General features: G+C 38.1%; 1 protein-coding gene across 4 annotated transcripts; it reads right to left on the bottom strand.

Annotated features, from left to right (window-relative positions):
• Positions 1-108: 108 nt before the first annotated feature.
• LOC124303252 (thymosin beta) lies at positions 109-20,470 on the bottom strand. Of its 4 annotated transcripts, XM_046760253.1 has the most exons (7): positions 20,313-20,470; positions 3,449-3,607; positions 3,165-3,278; positions 2,400-2,513; positions 1,849-1,962; positions 1,179-1,292; positions 109-894 (listed from the first exon to the last, which is right to left on the bottom strand). In XM_046760253.1, the coding sequence occupies exons 2-7, from the start codon at positions 3,585-3,587 to the stop codon at positions 866-868; spliced, it is 624 nt and encodes a 207-aa protein (XP_046616209.1). In that variant the 5' UTR covers positions 3,588-3,607; positions 20,313-20,470; the 3' UTR covers positions 109-865. The 4 variants fall into 4 exon arrangements, with proteins under 4 accessions (XP_046616209.1, XP_046616211.1, XP_046616210.1 ...); XM_046760255.1 differs by lacking the exon at positions 1,849-1,962; XM_046760254.1 differs by lacking the exon at positions 3,165-3,278.
• Between the last annotated feature and the right edge of the window lie 220 nt (positions 20,471-20,690).

The following is a 20,690-nucleotide window of genomic DNA, read 5'->3' as shown; positions in this document are numbered from 1 at the left end:
GAATATCGGCTCTTGCCTGGACGTGTTAAAACGATCACCCGGAAAATATATAGATGTAAGAGGCACTGTAGGAAATTGATACAAAGTAAATGCGACTAAAACCCAATGTTTATACAAATTATTATTTTTTTTTATTTATTGTATTCATTTTATTGGTATGACAATGCAATATGTACGAATATTAAAAAGTACAATAGCCCGTTATATAAAATATGATCTTTACACAAATATACTGACCAGTACCTCTGAAAAAGTTGCACATTATATTTATGTATAAACACATGCAACACCGGTAATAATTTTTCTGCTTCAAAAACCATACATTTTTATTATATATTTGTGTACGAGTATAGCGCATTTGAAAATAAAACATCCCTCTATAAATTTAATAAGCTATAAAAAGCATAATTACTGCATTATTCTCTGATCGTAAAATTATGAGACTCAATGCAGTTCTTTTCTTTCTCATTTTTGCAAGTCAATTACTGATATTAGTAAATGGCTGAAAACTCTTTTGGCGACATGACATTTGTATGAATGTTTATAATATGCGTGTCGTTTTAAACGTGGTCTGATTTTTCTTCTTACATTTATATCCCGTAGACGCAGTTTAAAATTCTTGTCTTCAATTTTATATCTGATGGTAGAATATCAAGTTTTTAGGTTTTATTAATTTTTTAGCAAACACTTGTTTCAGGATATAAAGCTCGCTAAATTTATGCAACTATAAATATTTAATATGAGATTATATTATCACGGTAGTCATATGATAGTAGGTATATTAATAATAGTTACGAAATGTTAGGGTATAGAGAATGAAGAAATGATGGGTGGCTGCATGTTGTTTAAGTACTTCCGACGCTGTTTAGGCAGCTACTTTTTCGGCATCGATCGCTGAAACATCGAAAAAAATTTTCATCATTCAACATATGTAAAGTAGTATTCTATCTTCTCAGTATATTTTTCAATTTCGACATCTTGTTGAATGTACAATCTAATCGAATACTTAAAAATTATTCGAATTAAAGTTATTTTGATCATTGAACGGCGACGGTGCTTCAATTTCTATATTGTAAACTGGCTAAGAATATTGTACTGTGTGCTGATATCGCTCACGAGTGACTATTTGAATAATTCTTCCCTAGAACTTCCGTAGTTTCAATATTCACTAAGTTTACCTTCTTTGGTAGGCAAAGGATTTTTCTCAAGGGTTTCTGCATGCTTCAGTTTTGCCGGGTCAAAGTTTTCAATTCCAGAAATAAGTTGTTGCTTTCCCTTTTCCTCCTGTATGGCTGTAAAATATTAAATAAATTATTAGCAATTGCAGAATATACTATGTATTCACAATTTCATCACCACTGGTTTCTTATACATGCGCTACGTCTTTATGGTATATAAGAAGACAGGATTAAAAATCTTCAGTATGCATCTTCATCAGGAGTAAAAATATTCATACATGGAAAGCATTTCTTAAGACAGTAAATACGTAAATTCACGTTTTTCATTATGTCAGTAGAAATACCAATCACTTATTTGATCAGTTAACATATATGTATCATTCCTACAGCATGGCTATTTGCAATAATTTGAATACAAAATTATGACTGTATACTGAATGTTCGTTTCTATCGTCATCTGTAAAGGTAATAGACGTGTGTGACATTTCGTATAATATTTACTCCACAGAAAGAAACCTCCTGACTTTATATATGAAAGAAATAAAATGAATTCAAGATTTTGTTCATTGAGGTTGGTCTTCATGCATTATTCAATTTTAAGCAATAGTACGAATATTGCAAAAAAATATCATGCAAACAAATTGATACAATTGGTAAAGCGAAAACCTACCTTGAGGGTCGGGTAAAAGGTTTTTTTCAAGGGTCTCAGCATGTCGCATAGCTGCTTTGTTGAAGCTTTCGACGCCATTCAGCAAATTCTGATGCTGTTTCTCGGCTTTTACGGCTATAATATTAATAAGGGAAAATATAAAACATGCTCATGCAAAAAATGGGTGAATACTAAAAATTTTACTTTTCAACATTCGGTAGAGCTTGAAAGTGCAATTAGAAACGACGCTTACTGTACTGTACTGTAATGTTTTTGAGTTTCATACTTGCGGTATACGTAAAAGATCATACAATTACAACAATGTATACTGTTTTTGAGGTAAAATAAATGGAGCAAAAAGTATTTGAAGTATGGGCAAACCCCAAATGGTTAAATACGAAAGAAAATTTCAAAAAGAAAGCTGTTTAATTGACAGAAATTCAAATTTCGAGTTTTACATAAGCATAGCGGATCACAGTTACATATAAAACTGATAAGAAAAGCTGAAGAATTTTATAAAACATTTAAAACAAGCAGCACTATAAAAGCAACTTGTCTATCATGCTACGTACCATCTTTGTCCGGAAGGTGATATTTCTCCTGGGTTTCCGTGTGCTTTAGTACGGCCGGGTCGAATGCTTCAATACCAGCAATCAAAGTCTGTTGCGTTTTCTCGGCAGCTACATCTGTAAACAAAAGAATTCAATTTTAACCTATCTGACTGATTTCAAATACGATTGAAAACCAAAGCTAATGCTGTTATGCAATTGCTTTTCAAAGAAAACAGCACTCGTCAACAGTTTCTAAGTGTGTCTGGTTATGGTGGTAAAAGTTGCACGAAACAGCTTTTCAACACTGTTAATATTGACCTACGTAACACTGTCAAATTACCAAAAAGAAATTAAAATTGTCCTCTCCACATGGGTGTCCAGCATCATATCATGGTATATTAAGAAGGAATTGCGATGCACATAAAATTATAATAAATTTAGAATTATGCGCTGCAATTAATAACGTTTTGCTTTATCGTTGTTTCAGTTTCACTTTCGAATAAGGTCATTATATTACTTTCAAGGAAAATTCAGATCACATGTTACAATGCTCTGAGGAAAAGTTCTCTCAATGTATATAGATTTTATTAAGATAAGTAACAAACGAAAAAGTGACACATTTTTTTTTAGTTGTTAATGAAATCTCTCACACTAGTTTATACGTGCATAAAACTTGCTAACTGTATGGTAAATTTAGCCTACCACATATCGCACATCAACAAAATGATTCAGTTGGTAAGGATTGTTAATGGGATGGATCAAGGATCTTTAGGTAGGGATTGATACCTTGGGCGTTAGGCAAAACAATCTTCTCTACGGTGTCGATATGCTTCAAACGATCTGTTTTAAAGTTCTCCACTCCATGGATAAGCTCGCAGTGCTGTTTCTCCTGCCTCACGTCTGTATTATTATTTTATTTATTATAACAGTATTTAACAATAATTCAGTTGGTATAGATAAATTTTACCAGCACTTCGGTAGTTCGAGAAAAATTATTTGTGGGGTGTTTATTTCTTAATCCAGCAATATATAAAGACCGTTTACAATTTTTTAGATTAAAAAAAACGTACCTTCAGCTGAAGGCAAAACATTCTTCTCAGCAGTTGCAGCTTTCTTCATACAGCCATGGTTGAAGCCCTCCAGTTCGCTTTTAAGGTCTAATGCAACCTTAGGAAGATCCTTCAGGGATGGGCTTACGGGATCTGACATTCTGCTCTGTACTTATAAATCTGTGAACAGAAATAAAATCGATCAATTCTCCTGCGAATTGCACAGGGAGTACACGATTATTTATAATAGAAAGTTGCGCAGTTCAGAATTCAAAACGAACTAATTAATGCACTGATAATCAGGTCTGTTAAGTGGGCAATTATAAGCTGTTCCTGAGCTTGACACTACAAATACACGATTTGGCATAAACATTTGTGACTGTTTGGTATTATAAAAGAGCACGGCTTTCACGAGTTACCATTACACGAGCGATTGTGATTTTGAGACAACAGTATGTACACAAAACACCGATACTCAAAATTTGAGAAAAAAATTAAAAATTAAAATGTCACAAAATAAAATTTAAGCGACAGCACCATACAAGTACAAGGCCTACTGCGCTCCAGTAGAAGAGAATAAAATTCCAATAACAATGCAGCTTTGGAACAATTTGAATTCAGTCGATTATCAGCTTGTTCCTTCTTTACCCGCAGACTTGTCCATTCTTTAGTATTTACAAATTCTAACAGACTCAAAGTCTAACAGAAGTATTTGCCTATACAGTAGATGAAGTATGTATATTTTTAACAAAAAGAACACAGGGACAACAGTGTAACAATATGCGTAATAAAAACAGACTGCTGATTGTGCAAATTCCAAAGACATTCTGAAGCTACTGGTACTCAGCAGGTTTACTTACAATCGTCGACCAATGCATTAAAAAATACTGCGGAATGTAACTTGAAATATTAATTATTTCACCTTTACGCTACAGCATATAAAAAACAACATGGTCTTTATGAGAAAGCCATGTTCACGCACATATTGCAGGGTTGAGTAAAATTTTCTCTCGGAAAGTTATTCAAGGTGCGGTTAAGATTTTAAAAATAATAATTGGACACGTATGATGATAATATTAGTTTTTTATTCCAATTTATCCGAAACGTTTCAGGCGGCATTACATGTTATAAATTTGATATTAGTATATCTCCGACACGATTGTTATCTACAAGATACATCTCTTTTGGTTTACCGTTTTTTATGTATTGAAATGGACGCAGGTATTCCGATGGACTATTTTAATCACATAAATTGTACCCTGTTGCATGAAAAATCGAACAAGGAGCATCAGCATAAAAGTTGATGACCTTGAGGATTCGGAGGATGGTGGTGTGGGTGGAGAAGAACCAACGGATTTCACAAGAAGGTCTATGACCTGATATCGTTTGGTGAATCGTTGTTTGTTTAATTCACGCTATTTATACAACAGGTATACCTATAGTGTACAACGATTTTGCAGCCCCAATATTATAACTCTATTATACGTCTACCACCTAAATCGCAATTCTCCGTCAAACAATAAAGTGTCCAATACACATTGAAACGTCTATTGCCGCATATACATAATAGAAAGGGGAAATAATAAATAACCGTGGAACAAATTGCGAATAGTTAAAGTTTCAACAATTACATCGCCGTGACTGCATCAAATTGGTATTATAGTAAACGGATGCAGGCAATCCAGTTCAACTGATCGTTATCGGTATTTATAAGAGATATATCGATGGGCCGTGACAGTCAACGGAAATGGAATTTGCTGCTTCCGGTACGTCGACAGAATCCCAGTCCTTCGTAGATGGTCGTTAAATGTATTATACATACAGGTATACATCGTACATACAATAACGAAGCAGTGACCAGCTGATGCATCACGCGCAGTCAGCAATGCAAGTCCTCGGAAGCCGCACTCTTGGTTTTAAAATACCTCAATACGTGCCCAACAATACAGGGATTGCCGTCTGCATCTCAATGCCCTTGTCGCTTCGTCTTGAGAGAAGAATCGCATCGTTAACTCGGTGCGATTCGTCGTTTACACCGCAGTTCATGAAGTGGACGATACTTCGCTCGGTACGATGTACGAATTGCCGTCGGTGAATCATTTTGATAATAGCATATTTCGCGTTGTTTTTTTTTTTTTTTTTTTTTATTAAACCTAATATTCTACCATCATGGTTTGATACATCAGAATACCCTAACTCGAATATAGATCTACGAGTTTTTGAAGTCTGTTTGTTCTTCGTGCAAGTCGCCCGCACCGGATGGAAAGGAAAATAAAATAAATGGTGTCTGAACTGACATTGCAACAGGGCAGGTGAAATGGAATGTCGGAAGATCATCTAAGCCATATGCTGATGTACAAGCATCGCATCGATTATACACAATTGGTTGTACAGATGGTTGAACATTTCAAAATTATTAAAGGGAATTCACGAAGTTTTCCAAAGTTCAAACGTTATTCACTATTTCGATTTTATACGTCGAAATCGTGCTAGGTCAATGAAAGTTAAACAAATTAATCTCATTTTTATTTTGAACACCTGTCTAAAATTTGGAAGCGATTGTCTGAATCATAACGGATTTATTTTACTTATAATTTTTTGTGATTTTACGTTGATTCTTGCGGGAAACTGTTAGACTCAAAGTAAAATAATATAAAGTTAAAAGTGAAATAAATTTGGTACGGTTTTGGGTAGTCTTTTTCAAATTTCACACATGTGTTTAAAATAAAAGTGACAACGAATTGTTTAATTTTCATTGACCGAGCACGATTTCGACCTAAACACGCCTGTACATTCTTAATTTCGACGACTCACAATCAGATCAACCTTAGCGAAGTTCGTTCACGATCCAGTAAGGAATGGTTAGAGAGGATGAAGAAGTAGAATTGGAAAAAGAAGGAGAAGAAGAAGAAGGAGAAGAAGAAGAACGTCGTCGTTGCAGTAACCAGGAGGCGGGTTGAAAAAGGGAGAAGGAGGAGAGTAAGGAATGAGGAGAGGCGGGGAAAAAAGCGGGCTGCATTCCACGTGGGTGAAGTCACTATATAAGCGATGCAGAACCGATCTCTGTGTATCGCTGATACAGTATAGATTTACGAATGCTGCACCAAGTTGCAGTTAACATATTATATATTACTATACACGCATGCCTATATTATCAGATCTGATCGTGAATGCGTAGTAGAAATATATAATTACATGTATATGACTGCAGCTTGCACAACCGATTATACAAACTATAATTATGTATTCTCTTAAAGCAGCAGTTCAAGCTTTCCTCTTCGTTTAGATTTTTTTATCTAGTCCGCATCGAGAAACAGTAGGATAATAGGTGTTTTTCATTTGCTCCTAGGGAGTTATTATATTCACTTCTTTCTCTTTTATAAGAGTAATGAACTAACGTTAATATTCTGTTTATCAAATCTTGATAATTCCACATTCATGTAATATATTATGTATATAATTAATTGGCTGCAATCACATCCGTTATATTCGAATGATCTATGTAATACACATTTTCATTATTTTGTTTTGCTCATCATTGATATTAAGATTATTATCCAATACATGATACAACATTAAAAAATCGGTACGAAAATTTCTCGAATGAGAGCATTTTTATTATACGCTCAGGAAATGTCGAAACACGAACCAGATATCGCTGGCCAAGCCAACTTCCCGTTTACCCGTTATTATACGTGAGGCTGATACGTGTATCATTTGTGCATTCTGCTGTCGCGTTATCTTCAACGTTTCAGCACTGTTTTAATATTCGTGTCACGTCAAAATCACGGGCATCGACAATTTTACTAATCTCTTGTGTAAAAGGTGAAGCTAAAAGAGATATTTGATATCTAATTTCAACCGACGAGTATTCCCATGCAACATATCAGCGTTATTGCAAACTTGAATGTAAAAGCGCGACGGCCGGCTTTCGAACATGTGTTTCGTCCATCCGGTTGTAAGTTTCACGGTCAAGGGCAGGGGCGCGACTCGATATTCATAGGCGAGTGTCACGTGACGGGTTTATAAATAGCCCAACTATCCCTGTGTATGCACACACACACATACACGCATGGCATGTGTACCAAGATCAGCCGCACTCACGTCCTTGTTAAAACAAACTCGAAGGTATACACGGATCATCGGGTATCGTGTAGCAGATCCGGAGAGAAAGAGAGAGTTGGAGAATTCGAGATTTGGATGCACTGCGCATTGAATTACATTATTAGCACTTGCACGAGTAAAAGATAAATTAAACATGTAAATAACTGTAAATAACTTTTTTTCAAAAACGATAAGTCCGATTGATTAATTCGAATGCCCGCGCGAACAAGTTCTAACCGTTCTAACATAGGTAACGGTTTGAAAAAAAAAAACAAATGCCAATACCGCGGCCATATTTGGTGACTATTCAACGCTGTTTTTCTCGCTCTCTTTTACCTACACAACCGCACGTGTACAATACGTGGTTACATCGGAATTTATGACGAGACGGACGACAAATAATAGAAAAAAAAATCGTTTTTTTCTCTCTTCTATCTGTGTGGTTGGACGTACAACGATTTGGGCGATTGTCATCAATCATACAATCGATTCGAACGCGAATGATTGCAGCATGTTTCGACACACTTTCGCAAACTTTTCAGTTATGCATTGGAGGGCGATATTTCACAGCATACATAAACCACTTCGATCCCTTAAGAGGATTCTATATAGTCAATCTTTACGGACCGAGTGAAATATCACTTATTTTGACTTATTACCGAAGCTTACGCATAACTAAGGCAAAAAAGCTACCGCCAGCGCCATTCTACATACAATTTCGCATACGAATATCCGAAAAAAGTTTTCTTTTAAGAGTATTCCTGTAATTCAATTATCATTTATCGCAGGTATACATTTCCTGGCGTCATTCTCGGATGAAGTAAAAAAGTTTCTAGACGTTCCCGTTCGGCATTGCATGTAGAAACAGCGGCGTAGGGAATAGTAAAAATAATTGATATTTCACTCCGTCGGTAAAGACTGACTACAGCAAACTCTTACATCCACATAGCTGTTCCATATCTTTTATACCTAGAAGTGAGATGACGCAGGATGACGGACAGCAGGTACGAAGCACAGTTATAAATTACGTACGACTGTGTGCATACGTGCGTGCGTGCGTGTGTGTGTTTGTGTGTGTGTGTGTGTGTGTGTGTGTGTGCGCGCGTGCGTGCGTGCGTGTGTGTGTGTGGTGTGTGCCTGTGTGCGTGCACAGGGTATAGGACGCGTTAGTCAATCGTCACAAGCAGCAGGAGCAGTACGCAGTACATTATACGCAACGAGCAAGGCTGTTGTCCTTATAAGGATCGAATCATATGCCCTTCTAGGGAGTTCTGGATTCGAAAGGTGGCAAATAACGCAATCATCAGACTCGAGACTCGAAAGCACTTGGATAAAACGCGGGAGACTCGCGCGGGCATTAAAACTGTATATACCTACAGGATTATAACGTAGTCAACGCTGTGTAATATGAGCTCTTCCTTATCGGGAATTCTGGCTCAAGGAAATCCACCCGAAATTTATACGGATTGTATTTTGCAAACAGTAGCATGCAAACAGATTTTTCAAAACGCCGCCGCGCCGTTACATTTCAAACGTGTAAAACCTGTTTCAAGATTAGAAAATTTAAAGCTCCGTTTTTCGCCATTTCCGCCTCGGTCTCCTTGTATCCTAATATTGTAAAACTCAGACGGCGTATTATACAAGATCCAAGTTATGGCAGAAAAAAAAAAATATATAAATGACTATTTTTCCAATAAAAAATTTATAACCGTCTGCAGGTAATATTATCTGTCTTTTTCCAACATTTTAAGAGAGTTAAATGTAATCTGCAGGAGATTCTTCATTTCTCGTAAAAACTGCGATCACACAATCTGCTGCAATCCCCCCCCCCCATACATAATATCTTGGGTTTCTTTTTCTTTCCACGGAATTGGTTCACCGCAATTATAACGTACACGGTGGTGTTACTCCGTCAAGTTATTACAAACGACCGACAAAATGTGGAAAGTATACTTCCGGGACAAGTGCGGTCGTGATTTTTATCGGTTTGAACTTTCTACAAAATACTGTAATATCGTTGCCTGCTACCCTACGATATGTGTCTTACGCGAGTACGTCTCGTATTAGAAAACGCGATTTATAGTTCAAAGAGCTTACAGGCATTGCAGTGAAGAGAATCAGGCGACATATAGAGAAGTTTGAGCAAACTTGACCAGCTACGAGTGCAGTGAAAGGCGACGTCAAGATTTGCCTTCTGGGATATCCTCGATTCCTCCACTGCATAACTATAAAAGAATCGGCGACTAGACGGCATGGTGAAGAATATTTGGCGATGATTGATAATCCAGGGTGATTCATCGTTTCAGATGCGGGGAGAGTGGAAATTATTTTAGCCAATAAGCTTATTCATCGGCACTGTTATAGTAATACCGACATATATACCGCGTATCATAAATCCCGCATCCTCAATTAAAACCGCCTCGAAACCCGCGTACATCGGTAATCATTATACCAATTAAGTAATTGTTTCAAATGAATTCTGAATACCTACGAAGTACGTAAATATATGGTTAATTTACGTAACATGTATCGCACTATCCCAATTCTATTTCTCGTATCTTACATCTACATTTCATGTAAATGAGTAGGCATACTCAACATATAGCGTGTAGCACAGTTACATATTATAGCTTGAAAAGTTTGAATCAGCATGAAAGTATGTACCTACGATATACGAGTTAAACAACATTCATGCAAGTATATATGGAGATGCCTATTATGTACTTTATAGGCCAGGATATATTCAAATAACAAATACACGTAGAGTCGATCATGAGTCACGATAATTAACCCCAAGCCACGTATAACACGACAAACCGCTATTTTGCAGCTGTACGAAATTTCGTTACTGAATAACTTTACAATTTTTGCTTGGTAAAACGCATATCTATATATTCCGCAGATATTTTAACATATGTATAGAGGTGGTTAGTTAGGTTTGTATTTCAAGCATTTGATACCAGAAGCATATATCTGTTATAGATTTTTCAATTCTTCTTTTTTTTTCACAAAAAACCACTTCTGCGCCAGCTTGAAAAGAAATGTAACGTTCGCGTGTCATTTAAATGGCAAAACGATGTCTAGCATAGTTTATGTCGACTGGCGTCTGTGAATTGTTTTTCCGCAGTCTGGATCTTGAGAGGTTTTTATCTCAGGCTTCAAGTAAGGGACTTGAAACCTTCTAGAAAGTATTACCCCTAAACAGTCCCATAATGTATACGTGTTCTCGAATTCCAAAACCCAACTATAGACCGTGTAACCGAAACATTGTCCCCGCAGTAGTTGCACGATGAGCAACTGGAACTTATCTCAACCTTTCAAGTACGGACCTAAAATACCACGTGTGTGTTTTTGTATGTTATGATGGAACTAACATCATTTTATAAAAATCCCGTTTGCATAGTCAACGGTTTAAAACCATGAAAGGAATCTCAGAATTTATTCAGCTATCCGGAATGTGATACAGCTGAAAAATATCACAATTTTTCAAATATAGCTTGTCTTGCACCTTCCAACCGAATAAAAATGTGTGCCTTATTTTTTCGACGTAGCCAGCCTCGCAGGACGGAGGAAGAGGATTTATTTCGAGCCTTTTACAGTTTGTGAATTTAAATATCGCAATGCCGGATCTCACGGTTCGCGATTAGCGGTACACAGCGAACTCGTATAATAACGATTATAATACATACGTATATGTAACATTCACAAGGCAGATTTTGTACCCTGACAGTAGTCTTTGCATATACGTATAACACAGACAGTACACACTTGAAGATGATGATTTCAAGGTGGAGATAAACAACGAACATCAATTATCTGCCAACAAACTTGAACGTGTCTTTTACCGAGTTTGGAACAGAGCCTCTCTGTGCACGAGCTGTCTAATCAGTGGCCGTTAATTAGCGCGAAAAATCTCGTAATTAATAATTAGCAACCTTACGTTATTATACATCATTAGAGTAGGTACCTACGTATACGAACAGTTGGGAGACGATGCAGAGGAATTATTCGCGCGCAATGTACTCACAATTAGAGACGGACGGATGAACGGGCGGGCAGCTGGACGCTGATCTACACAACCATTCGCACAAATCCATGCACATGCCTCGAAACGCACACGCGAAAAACCGCGTGCCGTGTACCACTCGAAGCGCGTTGCGAGCCCGGTGCGACCGTGACGGGTAACGAACCCTGTACCCCCTTTTGCAGTGGCGTATAGTCGTCATTTCTCGATATCCCCAAGGAGCGAATACGAAATCACTTTCGACGAAGATATTCGCAAAGCAGAAACAGGAGCTTTTTTCTTTATATGATATGTAATTTAGGATAACACTTGTCGCTGTTGATGCCGCTGTAAAACTGTGACCGATTTGACAATTATGAAAATAAAATTCGATCCACGTTTACAGAACATGTTTATGAAAATGTGTTTGGACGCCATTCAAGAGCTTAAAAATTCAGCGTAATTAACGAGTCGCCTTGTATTTTTGTATTCTTGTACTAGAGGAAGATGTTGAAAATTCGAAACGCGAAATAACGTATAATAAATAATGCGTATATGCTGCATTAACATGCATATATTACGTAGATAACAATACCGCAGATCATGAGAATCGCAATAAAGAAATATTGTACCTATATAGCTTCTGTGCAACGCATCAAGTATCAAGTTGTACGTGCATGCAGGACGTGATAAAAAAGAACAGTAATCGTAAGTGGTAATATTCCGTAGAAATGACTCGAGTTAACTGCTCACGCGTCAAGAATTCAAAGTGCAGCTTGGGTGAAAAAAAAAATGATATTTACAATACATGTGTGAAAAATATTCTATTTATAATATTCATCGGCACGAATGTCATTCTATAATTTGCAAAATTTGTACAAATTACGATAATCGGACGATTGAAATTACGCAATATAGCAATTCTAACAAACTTATTGTTTCAAACGTAGTCGCGTTAAGTTGTACATTTTGAGATGAAGTAACGTTTTTTTTTTTTTTTTTTTAAACAACGGAATCCTGCGTTACAATTTTTTTCTTCTTTATCTTTACTCGTAATATCATTCCTTTGTTTGAAGAATCAAATGGATGATATTATACATATAATTTCAAGTGATACTTTGAGTCGTATGAAAATTGCCGTATACAAGTTTATGTACTGCATGTATAAATAGTAATAGAACATGTGTTAACTGTGGGGCTTACAGCTTCCTCGAAGCTTGAGGACTATATAAATTATGTTATTATGTCTATAGTGCATTAGGTAGATATATACAAATGTACGTCGTAAAAAGAATGACGCATCCGACGATCGCACACTTGCATAAATGTAGGTATATGTATCACGCATTTCTTATCAACTCGGTGCAGCAGTTTAACGCAGTGCGTTCAACAGAAGCAGTAATTAATTATATGGCACGCACATAGATAAATAACGTGAATAATATCGATAAATTTGATGTATCGGTTAAGCAGACGATTCCATACATGTGTCGCTAATTATACGCTGTCGTAGAAATATGCCCATTAGTGTGTATTATAGGTATAGGTATGGCTAATATAAGGCCGTATACACAACAGAATCCATCGAGGCTGACGTGGCTCTCGGATCCATGGCAGCAACAGCTTTGCCGACTTTCCACATCTCTACGCCAGTGTCTTTAAAACTCTTTCTAAAGTAACTTTACCGGTCAAGTATTGCGGCGATGGCAACCATGTTGTGGTGCGCATCGGATCGCAGCTACTTATTTCTCGTTTATTATATTTAAATGTAAAATATAATATGATATAAATATGTCTGTGATTTCTAAAATTTTCCCTGAAATTTCCCCGTCTTTTTATTTTTTATTATACCCTTCGATATTTGCATGTTTTACGCAAAGATGATTCATGGACCTTCGAATGATTGAAAATCACGTTTCTAATCTGGCACGACGATACGAATATCTATCCGGAGTATTTAAGACTTTGTAAGGCGCGTTGCTGCGCTCGTCGTTAGTCTCTACGGTTGCAACATTCCTTCGATCATAATATAGATTCCAAGAGTAATGTTTTACGCTGTAACTATGCCAGGTTGATCGGAGGTCGATGACACCGCGAGCTAAACTTGGCGGATCCTCTAATTGGTAATCCTGCGTCTAGATCGGCGGCTACAATCGTGAAAACAGACTTCCATGCATGGCTTGCTGTATAACTGCAGCTGTTAGATGGAGAATAATGGCCCTGCAGCAGAGTTCTAGACAGTTCTACGCGTGATTATGACAAAGAAAAAGAAAGGAAATAAAAACAACCGATACAAAAAATATTTAACATTATATCTAGTTCAAAGCGAATGTTTGAATTGTATAGCCTTCCGGGTTTTAAGAATTAATTAATTGATAGAACAAATTTATACCCATAGAAAGAACAAGAATTCTTAGACTGCGATGAACTTTTAATTCAACGAAATCGATTTACTTTTACAGGTAAATAGTTCGATTACTCTAATTATGAAAGAAGCGTATTATATGTATATATATATATATACATCTAATTTGAACCAACGTTGTCAAGGAAATTTGTCAAAATTTGAAGAAATTACTTGCACAGTTAATTAATATATTTAGTTAGTAAGTAAGATAAATGAAAGAAACGTCATTGAATCAATGGAAGATGTTTTAAAGTGAATTGTTTCATTGCATAAAATATTGCCGGTCTAAGAAACGAACAATTCTTCTCATCGTACATACTTATAGGGTATTACACCGGGCATTGGTTAGCTGGTAAAACGCGCGGCGTCGCGTTGGCGCCGGCAAGGAACGCGTTCGACTTCGCCGAAGGCGAACGGCCCAGACGAACGAACCGGAGGTCGTGAAAAACGAGAGAAGGAGGAAAGGAACGAGAAGAATCGGCAAAGAAAGAGAAAAAAACAAATAATATCAACGTTTCTATAAACCGGACAAAATATTCCCTCGTGTTGATAGAGTTTCACAGCACAAGTTATAATTTTTATCCAATTTTTAGACAACTTTTTTTTCCTCCAATTCTCTTCTCGTCATTCCACCTACCTGTTTTATCGAAATGCGCAGTAGGTATAATGTGATTTAAATAAAGTTATTTACGACGAGTAAAGTTTTTCACTTTCTTTTTGCGATTCAGCTGCACGCATTTGTTTGTCTGTTATTTTTGCAATTGCGGGGAAAAATTGTCCGATGCATATGCTTCGATATTTTCCATGGAAGTGATTCAGACGTTTGTCGTACGCCCGAGCTCGAGGAGAAAAAAGAAGCCTGCGATTCAGCTCTTGCTACGGTTAAATTTGCTAATTGATTAATTCCTGCTGTTTAAATCAACCGTTTCAAATGGGGGATGGAATAAACTCCATCACGTCTTACTTGTACGGTTAAAATTAAAATTACGTAGAGAATTCTGAAACCCATGGAAATTTGTCAATTAGACATTAATTGAATCGATTAAATTTTGGGCATAGATGATTTTTTGTCAGTGGTTGCGAATACTTATGATATTCCTTTCAAAATGATATCGACTCGTTCATTTGCTGTGATTATTTTCATTTGCCAATTTGAACGGACTGTAAAGGAATCTGAATGTGAAATAAATAGAACGTGGGGAGATCGGAGTTGATCGCCGCAACTGGAAACAGAACACTATATACTTTCCGTTATAATGAACGAGAATTAATATGTTTATAAATACGTCAGTCGTGTATAAAGACGGGCAGACAGAGAGTCGACACTGTTATGAACAGCTTAATACGATTTTCTTAATAATCCGTGACACAGTCCAAATAGTAGTGAACACGCACTACTGTAAGTGGATACACGTCAGTATTGTTACATGCTGTACAAGTTGTATACTGTATAATGCAATATGCATCGTGCGCAAAGTATGTCTATAACTATATAATACACAAGGCTCGCAGATAAGCGAGAACAAGTGTAAATAAAAAAACAGTAGGCGATAACGACTTGAATGGACAAGGTGAGGCGGAAGTGAGCCGAATTTTTGTATACCTGTTTGTATTTCATTTTTTACCGTTTTTATTTTTCTTTAAAACATCTAAACTAAACACGAAGAACCGCAGCCTTCATTCAAGAACACGCAAGTGGAGTTATCCGTTCAGAGTTTGCGGGTTTATTTATTTATATCCTCTGACGGATGCGCAAGAAAGAACGAAAAAACCGCTGGAACTGTGATAATTTTTTTACCGAATGCGGAAATTTCACCCGACTGCATTTTTTTCCTTATTTTATGTTAGCCTCCTGAGCAGGATTAAAATATTCTTTAATAAGAATGAAAATTTTGTTTACTCCCTTGTAGCATGTTGACAGTTAATATGAATCATGTTGTTGAACGAGAAAAATTTATTTGGTTTTCGAATGAATTTTACCTTAAACGAGGTGTGAGGCGAGTGAAAAAATGTACCTCTTTACTACAGATAGCTTGAAAATCAACGCGCAAAACGGACATGATACGAGGTTCCTAAAGCACGCCGACGACAAGATATTATTCTAAACGAGATATACGTGTGTCCTGCAGCTTTTACGTGTTTATACAGCCTGAGAGGATTGCGTTATATACGTATTTAACATGCACTGTACAGTGAACATACTACACAGATGTGTACACAATTAACATCCACGGACGTGACTGTGCACGAGTAAATACGAGTATAAACAATCAAGTGTGCATGACTACGTACAGAACGTGGGAGAGAAACATACGGTAAGAAATATGCGTTTTTTGCCAAAGGTAAAATTTGTTTCTCGAAAAAGGGAATTACCGAAATTTAAAACACAGGTTTGCTTATATACAACATTGGAAAGAAAACGAACTTTGACATGAGTGAGTGTATTTGTACACATTTGAAAATTAATTTGTTGATCGAGATGAATTAATTTTCTTTTAATCAATTGGTAAGGTGCACAATCTTGGTTTATTATTTAATACCGACGTGTCTAAATGGAATTTACCGTACTAATTTCTTGGCACTAAAATATATCGTCGAGAAAGCAGTTCAAATCATTATTTGTAGAGAAAATACAGAACTCGCGTACGTCTGACAATATTCTGCATTCAAGTATTGATAATTGGACAAAACGTGCAATTCCCAAACACCTCTGCTAAATTGCAGAGAACCTGAGTCATACCCTAGCAGCCGCCACCGCTGCTATTGATAGGGGAAAAATAAACGAGAAAATCTGTCGCAGCACTTCGTACCGGTTGTTCGCAGCACTCTAGTTGCAGTCGCAATTTATTAATAAAATCATTAAAGATCTAAACCGCTGAAGGCCTCGCTTCATGCCGTTGAATAAGTTTCACTGATTGATCAGGCTTGATAAATCCATATATCGCACGACGTTCCTTCTCTGAGCTAAAATCAGTTTAATTTTCAATATTTTTCTTCCGTTTGCAGCTGTTTATTTCCTTCTGTCTCTATATTTCAGACAGTAGTTCAGGGGCGAGATCTTCTCGCTGCAGCCCCGAGAGAAAATGGGGTTGCAGCGGTGACGCGATGGAAATCAATCGTTGACCGAGGGGGCGTAAATCAGATTTCCGCGCAAGGGCGAAAACAGCGGCGTCACTCCGTCTGATGTAGACGGTTTTATCGATTGAGGATAGAACGGAGCCTGCGGAACGGCCTCCGTTGTTATAGCTATTGGGTCGGCGATTCGGGGGTTGCCGAGATGCTCCCGGCTGTTCGACGTCCCCTGTACACATAGTAGCTATGCACGCGTTTCCCGGATTCACGGCCAGGCCGACCCTCGCTTTACGGTCAGGGTGAGCCTTCCACGAGACAAGAGCGCGACCTCAAACCCCGTTTACAACCTTACAACCGTTCTGGTGCGCGTGAGTAGAGATGGACACGTGCCAAGAAAACGAAAAGTCCGAATTCAAATATTTTTTCGCACAACTTGTGCATTCCAACAGCAATTGCAAGGTCCTGTTGTTTGGTTACATATCGATTCGGTCGTTGGTTGGAGGATCAATTCTGTTAATTGCGGTGAAAATTAATCTACCTTTTCGGCAATTAAATAACCAGCTCTATATTTAGAAAGTAGCTCAATGATACGTGAAGAACAGTTACAGCGGAGCGAAACTATCGCGTAATGAGGCAAAAGAAAAAAGTATAGGGAAAAAAGTTTTCTGCGGCAGCTGCACTGTTTCATGCGGATGAATTCAGGCTGGTGTACCGTCCAGCGTTCCAACAATTGGCTACTCTGTTTGCGAAACTGTTACTTAATTTGAAACAGAAGATTTCAATTTGCCAATTTGTGGTTGGAAATCGGCGATTTCTGATTGCTCGAACGGGAATTTTAGAAGGTCTATTTTATACGATCTGCACCTTGTTAAAATTACTTTGTATTAAATTCCCGCAAAAAACACAGGCACGTTTCAACGTTTGTATAAAACGATCAAGAAATACGAATTTGTAATTTTAACCTATTATTTTTTCATATACCATAATTCAATTATTGTTTCACATTCAAGAACAGTATTCATCAGGAATACTTACTAAGTGAGATTGACTTAGATTGAGTGGAAAGGTTAAAACCACTTATCCAACTATACCACTTCCGTCTCAGGGTAATTTGCACTAACGTGAATATAGTTACAGTATAAATTTATAATAACTATACCCCCCACCCCTCCTTCCGCTTGAATTACGATAACGGTTCTCTTTGGCTAGTTTTGGCTGCTCTAAGAGTGTTTCTTGGCTTTTCGGTAGACCGTACGCCTGTCGTGCGGCAACTTGGCAAGCACCTCCGCGCATCCTTGAACACGCGAAAGGCGCGGTATGGAAGATACATACATGCACAGGTTACACCATGTGAAGAAACGCAGGTAGGTAGGTTACATGCAACGTGTAACAGCGGAGAGCGCGATTAAAAGTTGAAAGACCCGGCGTACACAGCGAGCTGTAAAGGTGAACGGCACAAGACGGTAGACGGTGGAAGAAGGCTGAAAGCCCTCCTCAGCTAGACGTCCTCCTAATTCTGGTGAAAAATTGATTTCGGTATTTCTGGAGAGAACGGTAAGGGGGCGCGGGGCGTCGGACGACCGAGGAAGTCTATTTTCGGCGGCCATATTGTTGCTGTCCTTTTTTAAGCGGGCACTTGCAAGCCTTGGAGCCTTGGCCCAGGATTACTTTGGGGATGCGCTTCGCGTGTACGTCCAACATCTGCAGTCAAAACCACGCCCTGTCCCTTACCGAGAAGAACCGTCACCCCACCTCCCGCAGTTTCTCCGGAACGCCAGGAGCGCTATGCCCGCGACAAAAACGAGTCGTACACACAAATGCGTATTTTGACTCAACTCAAAGGAAACGAAAATAACGCAGTGATCAATGCATACCGCGTATGACGCGCCGCGTTACGCTCAGAATACTTGTACAAGTATATAGCCTTGTACAGTATAGAGCTCCGAAACTTTTTATTTTTTTCATTTTACAACTGACTTGCGAAGATAATCCAAGTAAGGAACCGTACACATTTCTATGACGAACAAGATTTTCGTCAACGAGTTTCGGTTTGAAAAATCACCTGCCTATTGTACACCGGCGCATAATACATACTTTTGTAAAATGAATGAAAAAAATATATCTATGCAATGATCGGACGCCACTGCTTATAGTTTGCGCAAATTCGATAATACGTAATACGTATAATACAGTAATTTGTGACTTGAATGTTTCTAATTCGAAGTAAAGTTGAAAAATATATCATATATTTCGTTCGCCAAGTGTATTAATAAGTTGTCCGCTTGCCCACGCACTAAACGAGCACGAATACTTATATTTTATAGGTACAGAACCTAACAGATGTATCTGATTTTCGCTTTGCATTACAGGGTATTTCAACGAAGTAATATTAAGTATAGAAATTTACGAAGTCATCTTAATTGGAGTAGTGAATTGGATTATCTTCATTTCAGTAATTGGTTATTCCAAGGAACAGTAAAAAAAAAGGAATAAGAACCAGCTGTTTAATTACGACCATATCCCAATCTTCGCTGGACAGATAAAACAAGTTGGAAAAGTCCATTCGGACGAAATTCAGTCAGACCTGTTGCCGTGACTCGCGTGAATTTTCTTTGTCATTTGTGTGTACATCTGTAGACGTTGCGTTCTCATCTACCGTCAAAATGATTCAAAGTTCCCTGTTACAGTGCATGATATATTTTGAATGCAAACTGCTAGCTATCAATGAATACACCACACCCCACTCAAACAGTCGTTCGAATATTCAAGTATGGACCGCACCCTTGAATCTTTGTTGCGACGGAAGCGCTGCTGCACAAGCCACGACGACTATGCAAGCAGGATATTCTCCGAAGTTTCGACATCGCGTCATAAAATGCCTCTCGAACATTTACAGCCGACATGAAACCGCGTTATAAATCCGCCTTAAACTTTTCCCAAAAAACAGCAACAGCCGTTATCATTATACTGGGCAAACCGTTTCTGTATGTTCCACAGATCCGTTAGAATCTGACTAATAAAACAAGCCCAGACTGCGACTCTGTTAACCAACCAGAGTCCATACTTTCTTTGTTCCAAGTCGTACGTCGCACGTCATAACAACAACGTGAGCAGAGTACTACACGTCCGAAAATTGAGAATTTAACTGACAGTCGGTGTATTTGATCACAAGTCACAAACACCGTTAGCGCAATCGTTGGAAATTGAGTAATGGAACAGGATCGTTAAGATTAAAAGTCATACAGCGGAAATATATACTGGTAGAAAAAAAAAACAAAAACAAGTACGTGTCTACTGACCTGTCACTAGGGAAAGAGGGGCACTGTGTCTTAGCCGGGCTTTGAAGACGAACGCAGACTAGCGAAGACTGAGCGATCAAACGTTGGTTCCGTTCTACGAACGCCGATATGCACCACGGAGTGAGGAGCCCCGCCAATGTCTCCCCACGGTATTTCCCTTTCCGTTGTCCCCCCCCTTCCATTCCAGAATGCTGCTCCGTCGTGTGACGCCATTTTGAGACGCCTCCCACCCCGTCACCCGGTGTTCCGTGACTCACCCTTGCAGTTTAGCGTGAATCCTGCGCTCGTGTGCGTAGGTCGCTGCAACGAACGAGTTTGCAGGTGTACGCTCCTGGTGTGCGAATACATGCACGCGTGCGATGTACCACTTCACGCTTG

Source organism: Neodiprion virginianus, chromosome 4 (genome assembly GCF_021901495.1).
Source record: "Neodiprion virginianus isolate iyNeoVirg1 chromosome 4, iyNeoVirg1.1, whole genome shotgun sequence".
NCBI classification, from domain to species: domain Eukaryota; kingdom Metazoa; phylum Arthropoda; class Insecta; order Hymenoptera; family Diprionidae; genus Neodiprion; species Neodiprion virginianus.
Note: the sequence above shows the minus strand (reverse complement) of the source record. Positions and strands in the feature narration are given on the sequence as shown.

Coding starts and splice junctions, on each gene's coding strand:
- LOC124303252 (XM_046760253.1), bottom strand. CDS start 3,587: ATGTCAGATCCCGTAAGCCCATCCCTGAAGGATCTTCCTAAGGTTGCA. Junction 2,514..3,164: donor TGTTTTGCCTAACGCCCAAG/GTATCAATCCCT, acceptor TTTTGTTTACAG/ATGTAGCTGCCGAGAAAACG. Junction 1,293..1,848: donor CCTTTTACCCGACCCTCAAG/GTAGGTTTTCGC, acceptor AATATTTTACAG/CCATACAGGAGGAAAAGGGA.